Here is a 15,167-nt window from a genome sequence, read left to right on the forward strand (position 1 = left end):
GCCCCCCCCCCTCCCCGACGTGCCCCCCCCCATCGATACAAGCCCCCCCCCCGCGCTGCTGCATCCGCTGCCATGGAAACGGCCGGCGGCCCGCGCCCCCCCCCCGCGCCCCCGGGCCGGTGTTGGGGGGGGGGGATTAAAAAAAAAAAACGGGGGGGGGGGAACCGGGAGCTCTCGCGAGATCGGCGCGCTCGGGCCTCCGCTTCCGGCGGCGGGAGCGGTGCAGAGTCAGCTGCGGGCGGGGGCGCCACCGGCACCGGCACCGGCACCGGCTCCAGGTGCGGGGCTCGGCGGGGGGGGGGCGCGGCGGGGCTGCTCCCGTCCCCCCCGTGGGAGGGGGAGGGGACGGGCGCTGCCCGCAGCGTGGGAGGAAGAGGAGGAGGAGGAGGAGGAGGAGGATGGAGGGGGCGGGGGGGGGGCGCCGTGCACCGGTGGGCGCAGTGCGGGGGGGGGGATGCAAAGTGCATTGGGGGGGGGGCATCGCGGCGGGGGGGGCGATGCGGTGCCCGGGGAGGGGCGCGGTGGGGGGGGGGGGGGTCGTGAGGAGCGCTCGGGGGGGTGCAGCACGGGGGGGGGGGCACGGCGCGGGGGTGGGGGGGATGCGGCGGGGGGGGGCGCAGCGTTTTAGGGCCGCGTTGCGGTTCGGTGGGGGGGGGAATGCGCTGGGGGGGGAGCGGGGGGCGGTGCGTTGGAGGGGCGCAACGCGAGGTGGGGGGGGAGCGACCCCACACACACACACACACGGCGGGGGGGCGGCAGGGCCTGGGGGGGGAGGCGGGGGGGGCGCGGGGCGGGGGTCGGTGCCGCGGGGGTGTGCAGGGGGTGGCGCGGGGACCCCCCCCCCGGGGGTGGGGAGAAGCAGCGGCGAGGGGGGGGGCTGGGGCTGGGGGCGGCTCCACCGGCGGGGGGGGGGGGGGGCAGGGGGGGCCGGCTGGGCCCCCCCCTACCTGCTTCAGGGCGGCTGCGGGGCTGGGCGGTGCACGTGAGGGGGGGGGGCGTGGGGGACCCCCCCCCCATAATTTGGGCAGGGAGCCAGCCCCGTGCCTCAGTTCCCCTCCATGGGGTGCCCTGGCTTGGCCCTGCTGTAGGAGGGGGGGGCAAACCCCCAGCATAGCCCCCCCCCCCCAAAAAGAAAGAAACTGCGCACGGACAACCCCAATGGGCTGCACGGCCCCAGGGGGGCCCTGGCACTGGCCCCCACCCTAAGCCCCGCAGCACAACCCGCCTCTACCCGGGACGTAGGGCCCAAAGCAGCCCCCCCCCCTGCCCCAGGGCCTTGCGGGGGGGGGGGGGGGCACCCCTGTCCCCAGCGCTCGCCCTGTGCCCCGCAGGATTCGGCCTCGCCGTCAGCAGCGCCGCCGTCACCATGGGCAACATCTTCGGGAACCTGCTGAAGAGCCTGATCGGGAAGAAGGAGATGCGGATCCTGATGGTGGGGCTGGACGCCGCCGGCAAGACCACCATCCTCTACAAGCTGAAGCTGGGCGAGATCGTCACCACCATCCCCACCATCGGTGGGCACGGGGAGGGGGGGGAGGCACGGAGCCGGGGCACCTCCCCACCAGGGCTGCCTCAGTTTCCCCCAGCTGGGATCCCCCCGGGGCCGGCGGTGTCGGCGCGTGCTGTAAGTTTCCGTCCTGTGTTGCTCCCCGCAGGGTTCAACGTGGAGACGGTGGAGTACAAGAACATCAGCTTCACCGTGTGGGACGTGGGTGGGCAGGATAAGATCCGGCCCCTCTGGCGGCACTACTTCCAAAACACCCAGGGTAGGTCCCCGCGGGGCTCGCGGGGCCGTGGGGGGCGCACGGAAAGCGGGGGCTGTCCCGGGGCCGGCCGCATCCTGCGCTCCCAGCACCGCCGGGGTGTCTTGGTCTTGCCCCCAGGGCTGATCTTCGTGGTGGACAGCAATGACCGGGAGCGGGTGAACGAGGCGCGGGAGGAGCTGATGCGGATGCTGGCGGAGGACGAGCTGCGGGACGCCGTGCTCCTCGTCTTCGCCAACAAGCAGGTGGGGCTGGGACCATCCCCGGGGCGGCGGGGACGGTGTCCGGGTCCCCGTGGCAGGACCGTGCCCACCCCTGTGGCGTTGGGGCTGGTGCCCAGCGACGCCCGTGGCAGGACCGTGCCCGTCCCCGAGACGTCGGGGCCGGTCTTTTAGCAGCCCCCGTGCAGCGGATCCGTGCCCATCCCCTCGGTATCAGGGCGGGTGGCCGTGAGCTCCCGTGGCAGGATCGTGCCTGTCCCCACGGCATCGGGGTCTCCGTTTAACAGCCCCCCCCGTGGCAAATCCATGCCCAGCGTCTCAGCACCGGCGTCTCAGGACCGGTCTCAGGACCGGCGTTGAACGAGCTGGCTGGAAATTGTGCCCATCCCCGTGGCGTTGGGGCTAGCAGCGGCGGCCACGCAGCCATCATGGGGGGGTGTGTGACCCCACCCCTCCCTCAATCCCCCCCCCGCTCGTCTCTGCCCTAGGACCTGCCCAACGCCATGAACGCGGCGGAGATCACGGACAAGCTGGGGCTGCACTCCCTGCGCCACCGTAACTGGTACATCCAGGCCACCTGTGCCACCAGCGGGGACGGGCTCTACGAGGGCCTCGACTGGCTCGCCAACCAGCTCAAGAATAAGAAGTGAGCGGGCGGCCGCCGGCCCCGGCCCCCCCCCCCCGGCCCCCCGCACGCCCCCCCGGCCCCCCCCCGGGGCCCTGCCAGGCCCCCCCGGCCGGCCGGGGCCACCCCCTCCCCGCGCCCCCGGCCGCCCCCTCCCCGCCCCGGTTGGGTTTTGCTTTCTTCTGGCACCGGTTGCTGTGGGGTTTTGCCTCTTTCTCTGGGGTCTTCTCGGTTCCCCTCGGATCTCGTGTGTGCGTGCGTGGAAATATATCTATATATAAAGTATCTGGGGGGCCGGGGGCCCCCCCCCGGGGCCGGGGGCAGAGCCCTGGGGAGGGGGACAGGGAAGGGGCCCACGCAGGGTCGGGGGCGTGCTGGGGCGCCTCGTTCCCATCCCCCTCCCCGTGCATGTCCCCGTCCCCCATCCCCTTCCTGTGGACCAAATGCGGGGACCCCCAGGGCAGGCGTGGGGGCAGCGGGGCCTCGGGGGGCCTTTGGGACCACCCCCACCCCCCAGGCCTTCTCCCAGCCCCGTGTGTCCCCCCCCGGGGGTCCCACACGTCCCCAGCCCCCCGATGTCACTTCGAGGCAGGTCTCCTCCCCGTGGCGCGACCCCCGGGGTGTGTGGGGGGGGGGAACGGGGCGGCCGGGCCCCTCGCGGTCCCCGCGGCTGTGCCCTCTCCCCTGGCCACCTGCACCCCAACCCCATGCCAGCATAGTGATTGTATGTCCCTGCCCCTCACGGACGGACGGACGGACGGACGGCCCCGTACTGTAGCCCCCCCTCCCCGGCACTGTATTTATACCCCTGGTCTGTGCTTGGTGTGACGTGTCGCTGCGGCTCTGCCCCGTCCGGGGACGTGTGTACTTGCCTTCCCCCCCCCCCACGCCTGAGACGCTGGGTGACCCCTGGCCCCCCCCTTGGATATTAAACATGTTTTATGTAGCGCTGCCCCACGGCTCTTCTTCCGCAGCCCCCATGGTACCGGGGGGGGGAAAGGGGGGATGGACGTCTGGTCCTGGGGAGGGGGACGGTGATGGACAGCCCTGGGCTGGTTTTAATTAGAAAGAGCTTAGCGGGGCGAGGGGGGCTGGTGGGGGGGCGGGGAGGGGATCCCCCCCTTCCCAGGCCCATCTTTAAGGGAATAGGGGATGAAACGGTAAATCCCATTAGCGTTAATCCTGGCTGGGGTGTGGGGACGGTGCCAGCACTGGGCTGGGTGCGAGCGGGGCTGCGCCCCCCGGTGTCCCCCCCCCTTTGGGCCAGGGGCGCCTCGGAGTCTTCTTTGCTGCCAACGCCGCTGTCCTCGTCCCCATGTCCCCTTGAGTTTGGGGGCTGTCACCACCCCGGTGTGGATGGCACAGAGCTGTGCTGTGGCTTCCCTGGACGCCAGGGCTCCTCCGGCATGGGGGCCGGAGCTATAGGGCCGGGGTCCCCGGTGGGATGGGATGTGGTGGGGGCGTGGGCAGCCAGCACCCGCAGCCCGGAGCCAGCACCGGCGCGTTCCCACCGGCCGTGCCGACGGCTTTGTCTGACGAAGGCCAGCCCCGCGCTGACCCCCCGGCCCTAATCCCATTAGCTCCCGGCCCCCGAGCCGCCAGCCCGGCTTCGCCACCTCTCGGCAACCGGGGCTGGTATGTGGGTGCCCCGGCGGGGCCGGCGTGCCGATGCCGTCGCCCGGGAGCTGCACCGGGGCCTACGCCGGCACCGCTGCCAGTGGGGCCGCTGACACCAGAATGGGGCAGTGGGGCCGGGCTGCCCTGGGCATGCATGTGCCCCCCCCCCAAATACTAGCGTTGCCCCCCCGAGAGGGGCTGCCCTTGCTAACCAGGCCCACCGGGACCCCCCTGTGTTGGAGCTGCCCCGCTCGTGTGCCCCTTGCCCGGGGCTGGTGTCCCCCGGGCACGGGGACGTGAGGACATTTGGGTGGGGGCCAGCTCAGCCCCGAGCTGCCCTCCTGGCTCCCCCAGGACCACCGGTGGGGTTTTTTTTGGGGGGGTCCCGCACGCCCGGTGCGTGCTATGGGGGTGCTGGGGGGGCCGCGTGTGTGTGCAGCCGGAGGGATGCTTCGTGTGCCGGGAGGGGTGCTGAGCCCCCGGGGGGAGGGGGGGGGGGGGGACACCGGGGGGGTGCTGTGTGCCGGTTTCTCCAGGCTTTGCTGCCGCCTGCTGGCACCGGGGCCGTACGGCGCCGGGACACCGGGACTGCACCTCCCCGACCACCAGCCGGTGACCGGAGCGCCCCCCCCCCCCCCCCCCGAGCAGGGACGGACGGGTGTCCCCTGGTGCTGCCGGGGTGGGGGGGGACACAGGCCCAGGGGCTCCCCCGGGGGCTCGGGGCTGCCCCCCGCCCCCCCCGCCGCCGGCTGCGCGGCCCCGGGAACGCGCACCGGAACGGGACCGCCCCGACGGGCACCCCCGGTCCCGGGACTCGACGGGCACCCCCGGTCCCGGGGGCTCCCCGAGGGTTCATCCCCGGTCCGGGCTCGGGGCAGCCCCGGTGTCGACCGCGGGGGCGGGGCCGCGGGGCCGGGAGGCGGCGCCCCGCGGGTCCTGGGAGTGCCCGGGGCCGGGCGGGGCGGTCCCGGTACCTCCGCCGCCGCCGCCGCCGCCGCCGCCAGCCCCGGCCATGCCGCCCCCCGCCGCGCTGCTGCTGCTCGCCCTGCTCCTGCCCTCCGCCGCCGCCGCCGCCACCGAGAGCGAAACCGAAAGCGGAGCCCGGGGGCTGCGCCTGGAGACGCTCGTGAGCACCGGAGGGAACCGGGCACCGACCGGAGGGAACCGGGGCCGCGTGGGCACCGGGGACACCGGGCGGTCCCGGTTGCACGGGGGAGCTGGGGCACGGGGAGGGACCGGGGGCACGGGGAAGGACCGGGGGCACCGGGCGGGGGTGGGGGGTGGGGGGAGAACGGGAGGTTACGGGGCGGGGGGGTTGGGGGTTAACGGGAACACCGGGGCGGGGGGAGACCGGGGACACCGGGGAGCCGCGTCCGCGCCACCGGGTGGGCACGGGGGGTAGTCCCGGCTGCGCGGAGCTCCCGGGGGCTCCCGGGGCACGTGGGACTGAGCGGGTCCCGGGGCGGGGGGGGGTGTCCCGTGGAGCCGGGGCCGCGCGGGGGGGACTTGGGGGGGGGTCATGGCCCCACCGCCCCGTGACCCCCCCCCCGGTGCAGGTGGCGCCCCCCGAGGGCTGCACGGAGCTGTCGGCGCTGGGGGACACGGTGCACATCCACTACACGGTGCGGGCGGCGAGGAACACGTCAGCACTGCGCTCCGGCGGGGGGGGGGCGGGCCGGGGGGCGGCACCGGGGAGGCTCCGGCACCGGCACCGGGATGGGCACCGGGACTGCCGCGGGGTGGGCTTGGAGTGGGAACGGGGCTGGCACCGGGACCAGCACGGGGGGAGCATCGAGGTGGCACCGGGAGGCACCGGGAGCCACGTGGGGACTGCCCTGGGTAGCCCCGGTGCTGGCACCGGGACCAGTGTGGGGGTGTCCCTGGGGGGCACGGGGTCCAGTATGGGGGCGGCACCGGGGTCAGCCCCGGTTGTAGCATGGGGGCGGCACTGGGGGGCTCAGGGCAGCGGCAGCGGGGCAGGGCCGGGGACGGCCCCGGAGCAACACCGGGACCCGCGTGGGGACAGCCCCGGGGCAGAGCCCCCGCTGCCACCCCCACGGTGACCGTCCCTGTGTCCGTGCGTCCGCAGGGCAGCCTGGAGGACGGCCGGATCATCGACACCTCGCTGAGCCGCGACCCGCTGCAGGTGGAGCTGGGCAAGCGCCAAGTGATCCCTGGTGAGTGTTCGGCTGGGGGGGGGATAAAAATGGGGTGTGGGGTCCCGCTCACCCCCCCGCCTTCTCCTCGCAGGCCTGGAGCAGAGTCTGCTGGACATGTGTGTGGGGTAAGGCCGGTGGCGGGGCGAGGGCGGTGTCCCCAGCCCTGTCCCCTCCACCGCGGTGCCACCGCCGGGGTTTGGAAGCGGGCCTGGCCCCGCGGGCTGACGCCGACGGCTTCTCGCCGGGGCAGGGAGAAGCGGAGAGCCATCATCCCCCCGCACCTGGCGTACGGCAAGCGGGGCTCCCCGCCGACCATCCCCGGTAAGCGCAGCCCCCGCGGGGATCCCGCAGCCCCCCCCAGCTGCGGTCCCCAGCCCCCCTAAGGCGCTGCTGCCCCTCTCTCCAGGCGACGCGGTGCTGCGGTTCGAGGTGGAGCTGGTGGGCCTGTCGCGGGCCAGCTACTGGCAGAAGGTGGTGAACGAGGTCCTGCCGCTGCTGTGCCTCGGGCTGGTCCCGGCGCTGCTGGGGCTCATCGGGTACCACCTCTACCGCAAGGCCAGCAGCCCCAAGCTCTCCAAGAAGAAGCTGAAGGAGGAGAAGAAGAACAAAGCCAAAAAGAAATAAAGCCTCCCCTCGGTAGCCGCAGCTGCTCTGCGCCTGCTCTGTCTGCCTCCGAGGGCTGGGGGGGGGGATAAGAGCAGAGAGAGGGGGCTCAGCGCCCCCAGCTTGGCGCTCCCTGCCTGCCCTGGGACGTGGTCCAGCCGAGGAGCAGAAGATTCGGAGCCAAGAGGGCAGTGGCAGGACCAACCAAGCTCCGTGGGACCAGAAATAAGACGCAGAACACATTTTGGGCACAGTTTGGCTCTTTTATGTCAGCTCCACGGTGCCCCTGAGCACCAGGCGCCCCGGTCTGCAGGACAAGGCTCAGCTCCAGCCGGTGCCATCAGAGCTGGGGATGGGGCCCGGGGAGGCGTCGCCCCCAGGGAGGCTGCAGGGGGGGTGCAGCGCCCTGATGCCGACGTGCGCAGGCCCTGGGGACGCGGCTCTTATGCTTGACGGCCAGCAGCGGGTTGGGCCTGCTGAGCACCTCGGGGCTGACGGAGAGCCCCTCCAGGTACTGCTGGAGCAGCCCCCGCAGCTGCTGGTTCTTGCGGCTCACGGCCGCCAGCTGCTGCGCCAGCGCCCGCTCCTCCAGCCTCACCTTGTTGAAGCGCTGCCAGAAGCGCTCCAGCCCCACGTAGTCCTGCAGGGCCTGGGAGAGAGGCAGGGAGAGAAGGGCAGGGGTCCCGGACCTGCCCGTGAGCGAGCCAGGCCGCCCCCAAGGGACCTCTGTCCCTCGTCCCCACCCCGCAGGGCCTCGGAGCCCAGCACGGCCTCCTCACCTGGGCCAGAGGCTCTGCGGGCTTCTCCTTGAGAACCCTGTCGGCGTCGAAAAGCTCCCCCTCTGCCAGCGAGGACAGGTAGAACGGCAGCACCTTCTCCGCCTCCGTCTCCAGCCTGCGGCCCATCTCGGCCAGCCGCAGGATGCGCTCTGCCTGCGAGGAGGAAGGAGAGAGAGGAGGCAGGGAGCGGGGACGGCTGTGCCCCAGGCTCCCTGGCACGCTGCGGGGGCAGGGGGCAGCGGGGACAGCCCCAGCCTCACCTTCCCCACAGCTTGCGCCACTGCCTTCAGGGTGGCTTCGCTCTGCGCCGTGAGCCTGGCCAGGCTGCCGTGGACCTTGGCCCAGGCTTGGTTCATCTGGCTCTTGAGCTCCTGGAGCTGCCCGAGCGCAGCCTCCTTCTCCTCCCGCGCGTGCCGGTTCTGCTCCTCGTTCTCCCGGAGCCGAGCCGCGAGCCGAGCCCTGGTGGCCGCCACCAGATCCTAGAGGCAGAGAAGCTGTGAGCAGGACAGGACAGGCTGTCCCTGCTCCTGGCGCCCCACCCGCACTTTGCCACCACCTGGAGTTTCTGTAGCTTCTTTGCCTGCATCTCGATCTCCCTGCAGCTCTTCGCGTCCTTCTGCTTCAGCCCCTCGAAGGTGATTTTCCAGTGCTCGGTGGCCTCAGTGTAGCTCTGTATGGCGGCATGGAACTGCTCCCAGAGCCCCTCCATCTTCCCACCCAGCTGCAGGCGGCTGTACTGCTTCTCCTGCAGGCTCTGGGGGGAGAGCGGTGGGTTCCCCTCAGCTGCCCGGGCCCCACTGTGTGCTCCCCAGCCCTAAAAGCCTCCTCAGCAGAGCCAGCTACTCGATGGGACGCTGAAGAGCCCAGCCGGTTCCCCGTACCTTGCTCTTTATGTCGTCCCGGGCGCTCTGGAAATTCGTCGTGGCCTCGTGGTCGTCCCTGGCGTAGTTCTGCTCCAGGGCCAGCACCACGTCCTGCAGGTAGCGGATTTCGTCTTCGTGCTGCTCCAGGATGGCCCTCCTGGGGAAATCGCCGGGGAGCTGCTGAGAGCAGCACGGGACAGAGGCGGGGACGTGCCAAGAGAAGCCGCAGCCGTCCGGATCGGGCCGGGAGCGGGCTCAGCACCAGGGCAGGCCACCCGACGGGTTCCGCCGCCGTCCCCCTCCCCATCCTCGCTACCTCTCTGTCTCAAATTCGGCCTTCAGGACCTGCAGCTGGGCATGGAACCCCTCCTCCAGGCAGGCCAGGCGGCTGCGCTGAAGCTGCAGCAGGCGGTCCACGTTGCGCAGGTGGCTGCCGAGCGCCCGGGCGTGCTGCGCTTCCGCCTCCTCCACGTCCATGACCAGGGACTGCAGCGGGGGGGGTCACGCTGGGGCTCCCGGCATGGCCCCCTCCCCCCCCCCCCCGCCCACCAGCCTCTCGCTAACCTTGATGACGCTGTCCTTGCAGTCCAGCACCCGCGCGAAGGCCTGGCTCAGGACGGCAATGTCCTCGCGCAGCTCCTTCTCCTTGACCTCCCGCAGCGCCGCCCGCCACTGGGCGGTGAGCTTGTGGAGGCTCAGGGCGCTGCTGCGCTCCTCCTTGGCCAGCTTGTCCTGCGCGGGGGCTGTGAGCCGCAGACCCCCCCCCCGGAACCCCTCCTCCTCCTGGGACTCCCTGTGGACCCCCCCTGCCCCGGGATCCTCCCTGGGATCCCCTCTGGAACCACCCGAGACCCCCCCTGGCACTCCCCACCCCGGGACCCCCCTCGGGACCCCGCCTGGAACCCCCCGGGACCCCCCCGAGACACCCCCTGAGACTCCCCCCAGGACCCCCCGGAACCTGCCTGGATCCCTCCGAGACCCCCCCGGACTCCCCCCGGGCCTCCCCCGGGACCCCCCCAGAACCCCCTTCCCCCCCCCCTCCCCCAGAGTCCGCTGGGACCCTCTGGACCCTCCCCGGGACCCCCCGGATCCCCCCGGATCACCCGGGACCCCCCCCTGGATCCTCCGAGACCCCCCTCAAGGCCCCCCCCTCCCCACCTTCAGGAACCTGGCGAGCAGCTCCCCCCTCGCCTTGGCCGCCTCCTCCTCGGCCAGCGCCTGGCTGTGCAGCAGCAGGAGCCGGTCCTCCGCCGCCACCGGCGTGGTGCCCCCCCCCACCCCCCACCCCGCCGTCGTCCCGGTACCGGCTGCGACCTCCCAACACCCCAACGTCCCGCCGCCGGCGTCTCAACGGTCTCCTAGCAACCGCCACTTCCTGTCCGGCCCGGCCCCACTTCCGGGAGCGGGCGGAAGAGCGCCCCCTAGTTCGGAGGAGCGCCCTCGCAGCCCAAGGGGCGCGGCCACGCTGCCCGCCGACGCTTCGCTATTGGCCGGGGTACCGGGCGCCTCCACAGCGATTGGCTAGCGGGAGCAGCCGTGGGCGGGGCGCGGCGGGCGGCGGGATATATAAGGGCGCTGCGGCGGCTGGGCGCGGGGTTGGCGGGCGGGCGGAAGGGTAGGGTGTCGGTTCGGCTGCCGCCGCCATGCGGGAGCGGAGGCCGCCGGCAGCAGCACCGGCTCGGTGCAAGCTGGTGCTGGTGGGCGACGTACAGTGCGGCAAAACGGCCATGCTGCAGGTGCTGGCTAAGGACTGCTACCCCGAGGTGAGCCCGCACCGCTTACCGGGCACCGCTTACCGGGCACCGCTTACCGGGCACCGCTTACCGGGCACCGCTTACCGGGCACCGCTTACCGGGCGCTGACTCTCCCGGTGCTGTTGCAGACGTACGTGCCCACCGTGTTCGAGAACTACACGGCGTGCCTGGTCAGCGAGGAGCAGCGGGTGGAGCTGAGCCTCTGGGACACCTCCGGTACCGGGAGGGGGCCGTCATGTACCGGGGGGGGGGATAAATGCTCCTCCGGTACCGGGGAGCTGGGGCGCAGCGCGAGGCTGTGCGGTACCGGGGCGGGGGCAGCTCCGGCCCCGGGGGAGGCATTTGGGGAGGGGGGGGGAAAGGCGATTTGGGGGCTGCGGGGGGGCCCGGTGGAGCCCTGCATGGCTTGGGGGGGCTGCAAATGGGAGCTTGGGGGGGCCGCAGAAGGGGCTGCGGCAGAGGCAGCCCCGCAGTGGGGATGCTGCGGTTGGGGGGGGGTTGGCTGGGGGGTGCCCTAATTCTTGGGGCTAAGGGAGTTGGGGGGGGGTCCCCCGGGGGCTGGCTCGGTGGGAGGGCACGGACATGGGCAGGGGGAAAGGCAGGGCTGGATCCTGTTCTGGAGGGTGCTGAGCACCCATCCGACCCCCCCCTCCAGGTCCAGACCCCCCCACACATCATCCCTGGGGGAACGGGGGGGAGAATAACGGTGCGTCCCAGCATCGCCCTCCCCCTGGGCATCCCCAAAGAGTCCGGGGGGGGGGGGGGGCACAGGGCAGCCCTGCCCTGGTGCTGCAGTGTCCCCCCCCCCCCCGGTTGAAGGGGGGGGTCCCCACCACCCGCCATCCCTGCGTTGCCATGGCGATGCGCTGGCGCAGCCTCTTTGCTATTCCGCGCACGGAGCGTCTGGGCTGCAAAACCCCTCCGAGGCCTTTTGGGGTCGGGCTGGGGGGGGGGCACACGGGGGGGGCACCCCGGCCTCCCCCATGTCCCAAGGGAGCACCCTGCCACCCCTGCAGCCCCATCCCCCTGCTGTCCCCCGCATGGTGCCGGTGGCCTTGGCTCCCCAGGGACCCCGTGGGGGTGGCAGCCGCCCCCCCCCCCCCCCCCCCGGTCCTGGCTGCCCCCCCCACCCCCACCCCCGGCTGCTGCAGGGCCGTTATATAAATGCCGCGGGATCCGTTTGCTGCTGCCTCGTTAGGGGTGCTGGAGACTTCGGTAGGGTGTCCGAAGGGGGGAGCACTGGTGGCATTTTTTTTGGGGGGGGGGAACCCTCTAGGACTGCATGTGTCCCCCCTCCAGCTGCCCTATGCCCGGGGGTCCTGGCCCCTTGGGGGTGGGGGTGGCAGTGCAGTGACACCCCCTTCTCCTCCCAGGTTCCCCCTACTATGACAATGTGCGTCCCCTCTGCTACAGCGACTCGGACGCCGTCCTGCTCTGCTTCGACATCAGCCGCCCCGAAACCCTGGACAGCGCATCCAAGAAGGTGGGGGGGGGGGGGGAGGCACCTGGTCCCCGTACGTGCGTTCTTCCTCCCCTTCCCCGTGGCCCAGAAAATTGGGGGGGTGGCATTTTGGGGACCCCAGGGTTCCCTCAACTGATGCCAGCTTCGTGCCCGCAGTGGAAGACGGAGATCCTGGATTACTGCCCCACCACGCGGGTGCTGCTCATCGGCTGCAAGACAGACCTGCGGACGGACCTGAGCACGCTGATGGAGCTCTCCCATCAGAAGCAGGCACCCATCTCCTACGAGCAGGTCGGGGGGGGGGGGCGCTGGGATGGGGGTCCGGAGGGGGGTTTTGGGGTGCTGTGCTGGCCTGACACTGTGTTGTGCTGCAGGGCTGTGCCATGGCCAGGCAGCTGGGAGCCGAGAGCTACCTGGAGTGCTCGGCCTTCACCTCGGAGAAGAGCGTCCACAGCATCTTCCGGACCGTGTCCGGCATCTGCCTCAGCAAAGCCCCCCCGCAGCCCCCCAAAAGCCCCGCGCGCAGCCTCTCCAAGAGACTCCTGCACCTGCCCAGCCGCTCCGAGCTCATCTCCTCCGCCTTCAAGAAGGAGAAGGCAAAAAGCTGCTCCGTCATGTGAGGGGGGGGGAGGATAGGGATGCCTTTCCCCCCCCCCTCCGCCAAGCCCCCAGTTCCTGGGACAGGCTGGGGGCCAGATGGGGCTGCGGTGCCCCCCCCCCCCCCCCCCCGCAAGGAGGATGGGGTTCTCGCTGCCCTCCCATCACACCGCTTCCCCCACCAGTGCGTGCTGGGGCCCGGGGCTGGGGGGCAGCCCCCCCGGAGCTGCCGTGTGTGTGTTGGGGGGGGGGGGGACAACACCTGGGGAGGGACCTTGCTCGGTGGCTGCTCCCGAGCCCCCGGCCCAGCGGGATTCATCCACGGACTCATCCTTTTTCTTTGAATGCCCAGTTGGTGTCCGGCTCTGCCCCATCCCTCATCTGCTGCTTGGCCCCGGGATGCCTCGGGGTGGCCCCCCCCCTCCAAGCCCCGGTGGGGAGCGGGGCTCCGGGGAGGGGGCGGCTGTTTTATAGACTGTCTCTTGGGGTGACTCTGTTCAATGTTCAGTGTTATTAAAAAGCTTATTTATTATTGGAAAAATATAACAACTACCCATGTGCAGCAGGTGCCTGGTGCTGTGTTTGGGGGGGGGGGGGGGGGTTCAGCCCTGGCACTCCCCAGGGCAGGGTCCTTCCTGGGGTGCCACACCTCACGGTGCCAGCAGGGAAAGGTGACGTGATGCCAGCAGCTGGCTGCGCTGTCACCTGTGGGTGGTGGTGTAGTGTGACCTGGGGTAAAGTCCCTGGGGTGGGGTGGGAGTCCTGGAGCTGTGTGCCCCCCCCGGGGGTGGGCTAGGGCTCTGCCTGCGTGCTGTGGGGGCAGCCTCGGGTACCCCATAAGGGTCCCTACGGGGGTCTCCTGCTGCCCCCAGCCCCTCCTGGCTGTACCTGGTTCCCCAGCAAGGGGACAGCTTGGGGATGGGGAGGTGATGGTGGGGGGGTAATTGTAGGGGAAGGGGTTTGGGGGACAGATGCTCTGCTAGTTGTGGGGCTCTTGCATGGAGCAGTGGGGTGTTGGGGGGGTGTCTCGCAACTGAAGGAGTCGCAGCAGCGGCTTTGTGGGATTCTATAATACCAAAGGACACGGAGGCTTTTTTTCTTTATTTTTTTTCCCTTATTATAAATCATTACTACTAAAACCAGTATTTAGTTATGATTATTTACTTGTAGCAGCGGGTTCCCAGCCCAGCACACATCCTGCTCTGTCTGGGTCTTCTGCCACCACCGGGAAGGCGTGTAAAGTCCCGCGTTCGTAAAAAGCCACCCAACAGTTCGGCCTTCCTGCCCAGGGGTTAGACGCGTGGTGCTTATTACGTCGCCCTGTGGCGATGGCTGCGTAGAAAGTTAAAATATTAAATTTTTAAGGTGAAAGTGTCTGGGGAGCAAGGCGTGCCGTGGTGCAGGCGCCTGCCCGCTGCGGCAGGAGGCTCTTGGAGGCAGCTGAGCTGCAAAGCCGGAGGCTCCCCGGCGCTGAGCCGCTCGTCACCAGCTTTGCCAGGAGTCATTGCGCTGTTGGCAGCCAGCACCGCAGGTTGGAAGAACAATGGAATTTTATTAGGCCTGTTTGGCTTAATCGGATTGTCCAGAAGAGATTGAGATCTATACATGCATATATGTTGTCAGGTCTGCGTATTCCCCTGTTATTATTAGTGCTTGGCCAGCCGTTACTCTGTAGAGTACGGTGTGTAGGACCAGGATGAGTGAAATTACAGTATCTTTGGTAATTAAAAATTAAAAATTAATTTAAAATGGTAATTAAAATGGTAATTAAAAATTTAAAAATTAAATTTGGTAATTAAAAATATTAACAACTCAATCTAAGGTTCCAGAATTCCAGACCGTCAAAAACATCATCACTTGTAATTGCTGATTCATTATTACAGGTCCACGAGGTTTCTAGGTCAGAATCGTCACAAGCTCCTGTTCTGGTGTTACATTTTAATTGAAACCGTGCTTGGGTTCGATTGTAACGCAAAGCATAATTATGATCGCTTGTAATCCCCGCACAGGTTGAAGTTGAGCCCTGGGGCACCCTAATGAGCTACAGGGTCTCTGTCACACAAATGTGCTTTAAAAGGTTGTCAATAATTTGTGGGACTGGGGCTCGGTGTGCCAGATTTGGCCGGCACCAAGGTGTTCAGGGGCCAGGTTCTGCCAAACCCCTGAATTCTGCCTCCAGTGACTGAGGGTGCTGTAAGCAATACCGACCATCTCGTTTGTTATCTGCTTAAGAAATTGTAATTGTGAGTTGAATAACACAATCGCTATTCCAACCCTGTAATAAGGGAGCGAGTGTTATGGCAGTTGCTAAATATGACCCTATTTAAGATGGCATCTTATATAACGATTTGGTCCTGTAACGTATGCATGGTAAAAGCCAATCTCTCTTGATCCTTAAGCTGTAACCGCATCACAGAAAACATCTTTTATGCCCAGAGCAGTCATCCACAGAGGGACTGCTTCCTCTGTAGTGGAAACAGGACCTGAGGACCTGCGATGGCTGGGATTCAGCACCTCGGGATCCAGGGCTGCACCCCGGCTGCGATCACGCACCACCAGGCACTGGGTGCCGTCAGGCTCAGGGCGAGTTTCACGGGAATTAGTTTTCTGAATAAAACCCTCATGTTTTAAATCCGAAACAACAGCGGCTACACCCAGGGAAGGAAGCTTCAGGGCTCAATCGATACCGGACGAGTCCCGACCCTCCTGGGGTGGTTTAGGGGC

At 69.1% G+C, this 15,167-nt stretch overlaps 4 protein-coding genes across 7 annotated transcripts; 3 read left to right on the plus strand and 1 right to left on the minus strand.

Annotated features, from left to right (window-relative positions):
• The first annotated feature begins 160 nt into the window (after positions 1-160).
• ARF3 (ARF GTPase 3) lies at positions 161-3,555 on the plus strand. The gene is made up of 5 exons (XM_080570526.1): positions 161-278; positions 1,332-1,514; positions 1,656-1,766; positions 1,884-2,008; positions 2,473-3,555. The coding sequence occupies exons 2-5, from the start codon at positions 1,367-1,369 to the stop codon at positions 2,632-2,634; spliced, it is 546 nt and encodes a 181-aa protein (XP_080426652.1). The 5' UTR covers positions 161-278; positions 1,332-1,366; the 3' UTR covers positions 2,635-3,555.
• A 1,612-nt stretch (positions 3,556-5,167) lies between these two features.
• On the plus strand, positions 5,168-7,030 carry FKBP11 (FKBP prolyl isomerase 11). 3 transcript variants are annotated; one of them, XM_080570720.1, is made up of 6 exons: positions 5,168-5,352; positions 5,783-5,848; positions 6,316-6,403; positions 6,477-6,510; positions 6,636-6,706; positions 6,792-7,030. In XM_080570720.1, the coding sequence occupies exons 1-6, from the start codon at positions 5,239-5,241 to the stop codon at positions 7,007-7,009; spliced, it is 591 nt and encodes a 196-aa protein (XP_080426846.1). In that variant the 5' UTR covers positions 5,168-5,238; the 3' UTR covers positions 7,010-7,030. The 3 variants fall into 3 exon arrangements, with proteins under 3 accessions (XP_080426846.1, XP_080426847.1, XP_080426848.1); XM_080570721.1 differs by lacking the exon at positions 5,783-5,848; XM_080570722.1 differs by lacking the exons at positions 5,168-5,352; positions 5,783-5,848 and adding an exon at positions 5,942-5,965.
• Positions 7,031-7,077: 47 nt separating this feature from the next.
• DRC2 (dynein regulatory complex subunit 2) lies at positions 7,078-9,329 on the minus strand. Of its 2 annotated transcripts, XM_080570718.1 has the most exons (8): positions 9,195-9,329; positions 8,947-9,116; positions 8,649-8,787; positions 8,324-8,521; positions 8,028-8,246; positions 7,768-7,920; positions 7,587-7,637; positions 7,078-7,416 (listed from the first exon to the last, which is right to left on the minus strand). In XM_080570718.1, the coding sequence occupies exons 2-8, from the start codon at positions 9,105-9,107 to the stop codon at positions 7,258-7,260; spliced, it is 1,080 nt and encodes a 359-aa protein (XP_080426844.1). In that variant the 5' UTR covers positions 9,108-9,116; positions 9,195-9,329; the 3' UTR covers positions 7,078-7,257. The 2 variants fall into 2 exon arrangements, with proteins under 2 accessions (XP_080426844.1, XP_080426843.1); XM_080570717.1 differs by having other exon boundaries at positions 7,181-7,637.
• An 882-nt stretch (positions 9,330-10,211) lies between these two features.
• Positions 10,212-12,994, plus strand: RND1 (Rho family GTPase 1). Its single transcript, XM_080570719.1, has 5 exons — positions 10,212-10,393; positions 10,513-10,600; positions 11,758-11,867; positions 12,003-12,137; positions 12,221-12,994. Exons 1-5 carry the CDS (start codon positions 10,274-10,276, stop codon positions 12,464-12,466), a joined length of 699 nt encoding a protein of 232 aa, XP_080426845.1. The 5' UTR covers positions 10,212-10,273; the 3' UTR covers positions 12,467-12,994.
• The last annotated feature ends 2,173 nt before the right edge of the window (positions 12,995-15,167 follow it).

The sequence above is a fragment of the Anser brachyrhynchus genome, assembly GCF_964034855.1.
Source record: "Anser brachyrhynchus genome assembly, chromosome: 29".
Taxonomy (NCBI): domain Eukaryota; kingdom Metazoa; phylum Chordata; class Aves; order Anseriformes; family Anatidae; genus Anser; species Anser brachyrhynchus.

What these genes read in the sequence shown, in the direction of transcription:
- DRC2 (XM_080570717.1), bottom strand. Translation starts at nt 9,107, where the DNA reads ATGGACGTGGAGGAGGCGGAAGCGCAGCACGCCCGGGCGCTCGGCAGC. An exon ending in GGGACGACATAAAGAGCAAG is followed by an intron (nt 8,522 to 8,648) that starts GTACGGGGAACC and finishes CTCTCCCCCCAG; the next exon opens with AGCCTGCAGGAGAAGCAGTA. An exon ending in TGGCGCAAGCTGTGGGGAAG is followed by an intron (nt 7,921 to 8,027) that starts GTGAGGCTGGGG and finishes TCCTCCTCGCAG; the next exon opens with GCAGAGCGCATCCTGCGGCT.
- RND1 (XM_080570719.1), top strand. Translation starts at nt 10,274, where the DNA reads ATGCGGGAGCGGAGGCCGCCGGCAGCAGCACCGGCTCGGTGCAAGCTG. An exon ending in CTAAGGACTGCTACCCCGAG is followed by an intron (nt 10,394 to 10,512) that starts GTGAGCCCGCAC and finishes GTGCTGTTGCAG; the next exon opens with ACGTACGTGCCCACCGTGTT. An exon ending in TGGACAGCGCATCCAAGAAG is followed by an intron (nt 11,868 to 12,002) that starts GTGGGGGGGGGG and finishes TCGTGCCCGCAG; the next exon opens with TGGAAGACGGAGATCCTGGA.
- ARF3 (XM_080570526.1), top strand. Translation starts at nt 1,367, where the DNA reads ATGGGCAACATCTTCGGGAACCTGCTGAAGAGCCTGATCGGGAAGAAG. An exon ending in CTACTTCCAAAACACCCAGG is followed by an intron (nt 1,767 to 1,883) that starts GTAGGTCCCCGC and finishes TCTTGCCCCCAG; the next exon opens with GGCTGATCTTCGTGGTGGAC. An exon ending in TCGTCTTCGCCAACAAGCAG is followed by an intron (nt 2,009 to 2,472) that starts GTGGGGCTGGGA and finishes TCTCTGCCCTAG; the next exon opens with GACCTGCCCAACGCCATGAA.
- FKBP11 (XM_080570720.1), top strand. Translation starts at nt 5,239, where the DNA reads ATGCCGCCCCCCGCCGCGCTGCTGCTGCTCGCCCTGCTCCTGCCCTCC. An exon ending in CAAGCGCCAAGTGATCCCTG is followed by an intron (nt 6,404 to 6,476) that starts GTGAGTGTTCGG and finishes TTCTCCTCGCAG; the next exon opens with GCCTGGAGCAGAGTCTGCTG. An exon ending in CTGCTGGACATGTGTGTGGG is followed by an intron (nt 6,511 to 6,635) that starts GTAAGGCCGGTG and finishes TCGCCGGGGCAG; the next exon opens with GGAGAAGCGGAGAGCCATCA.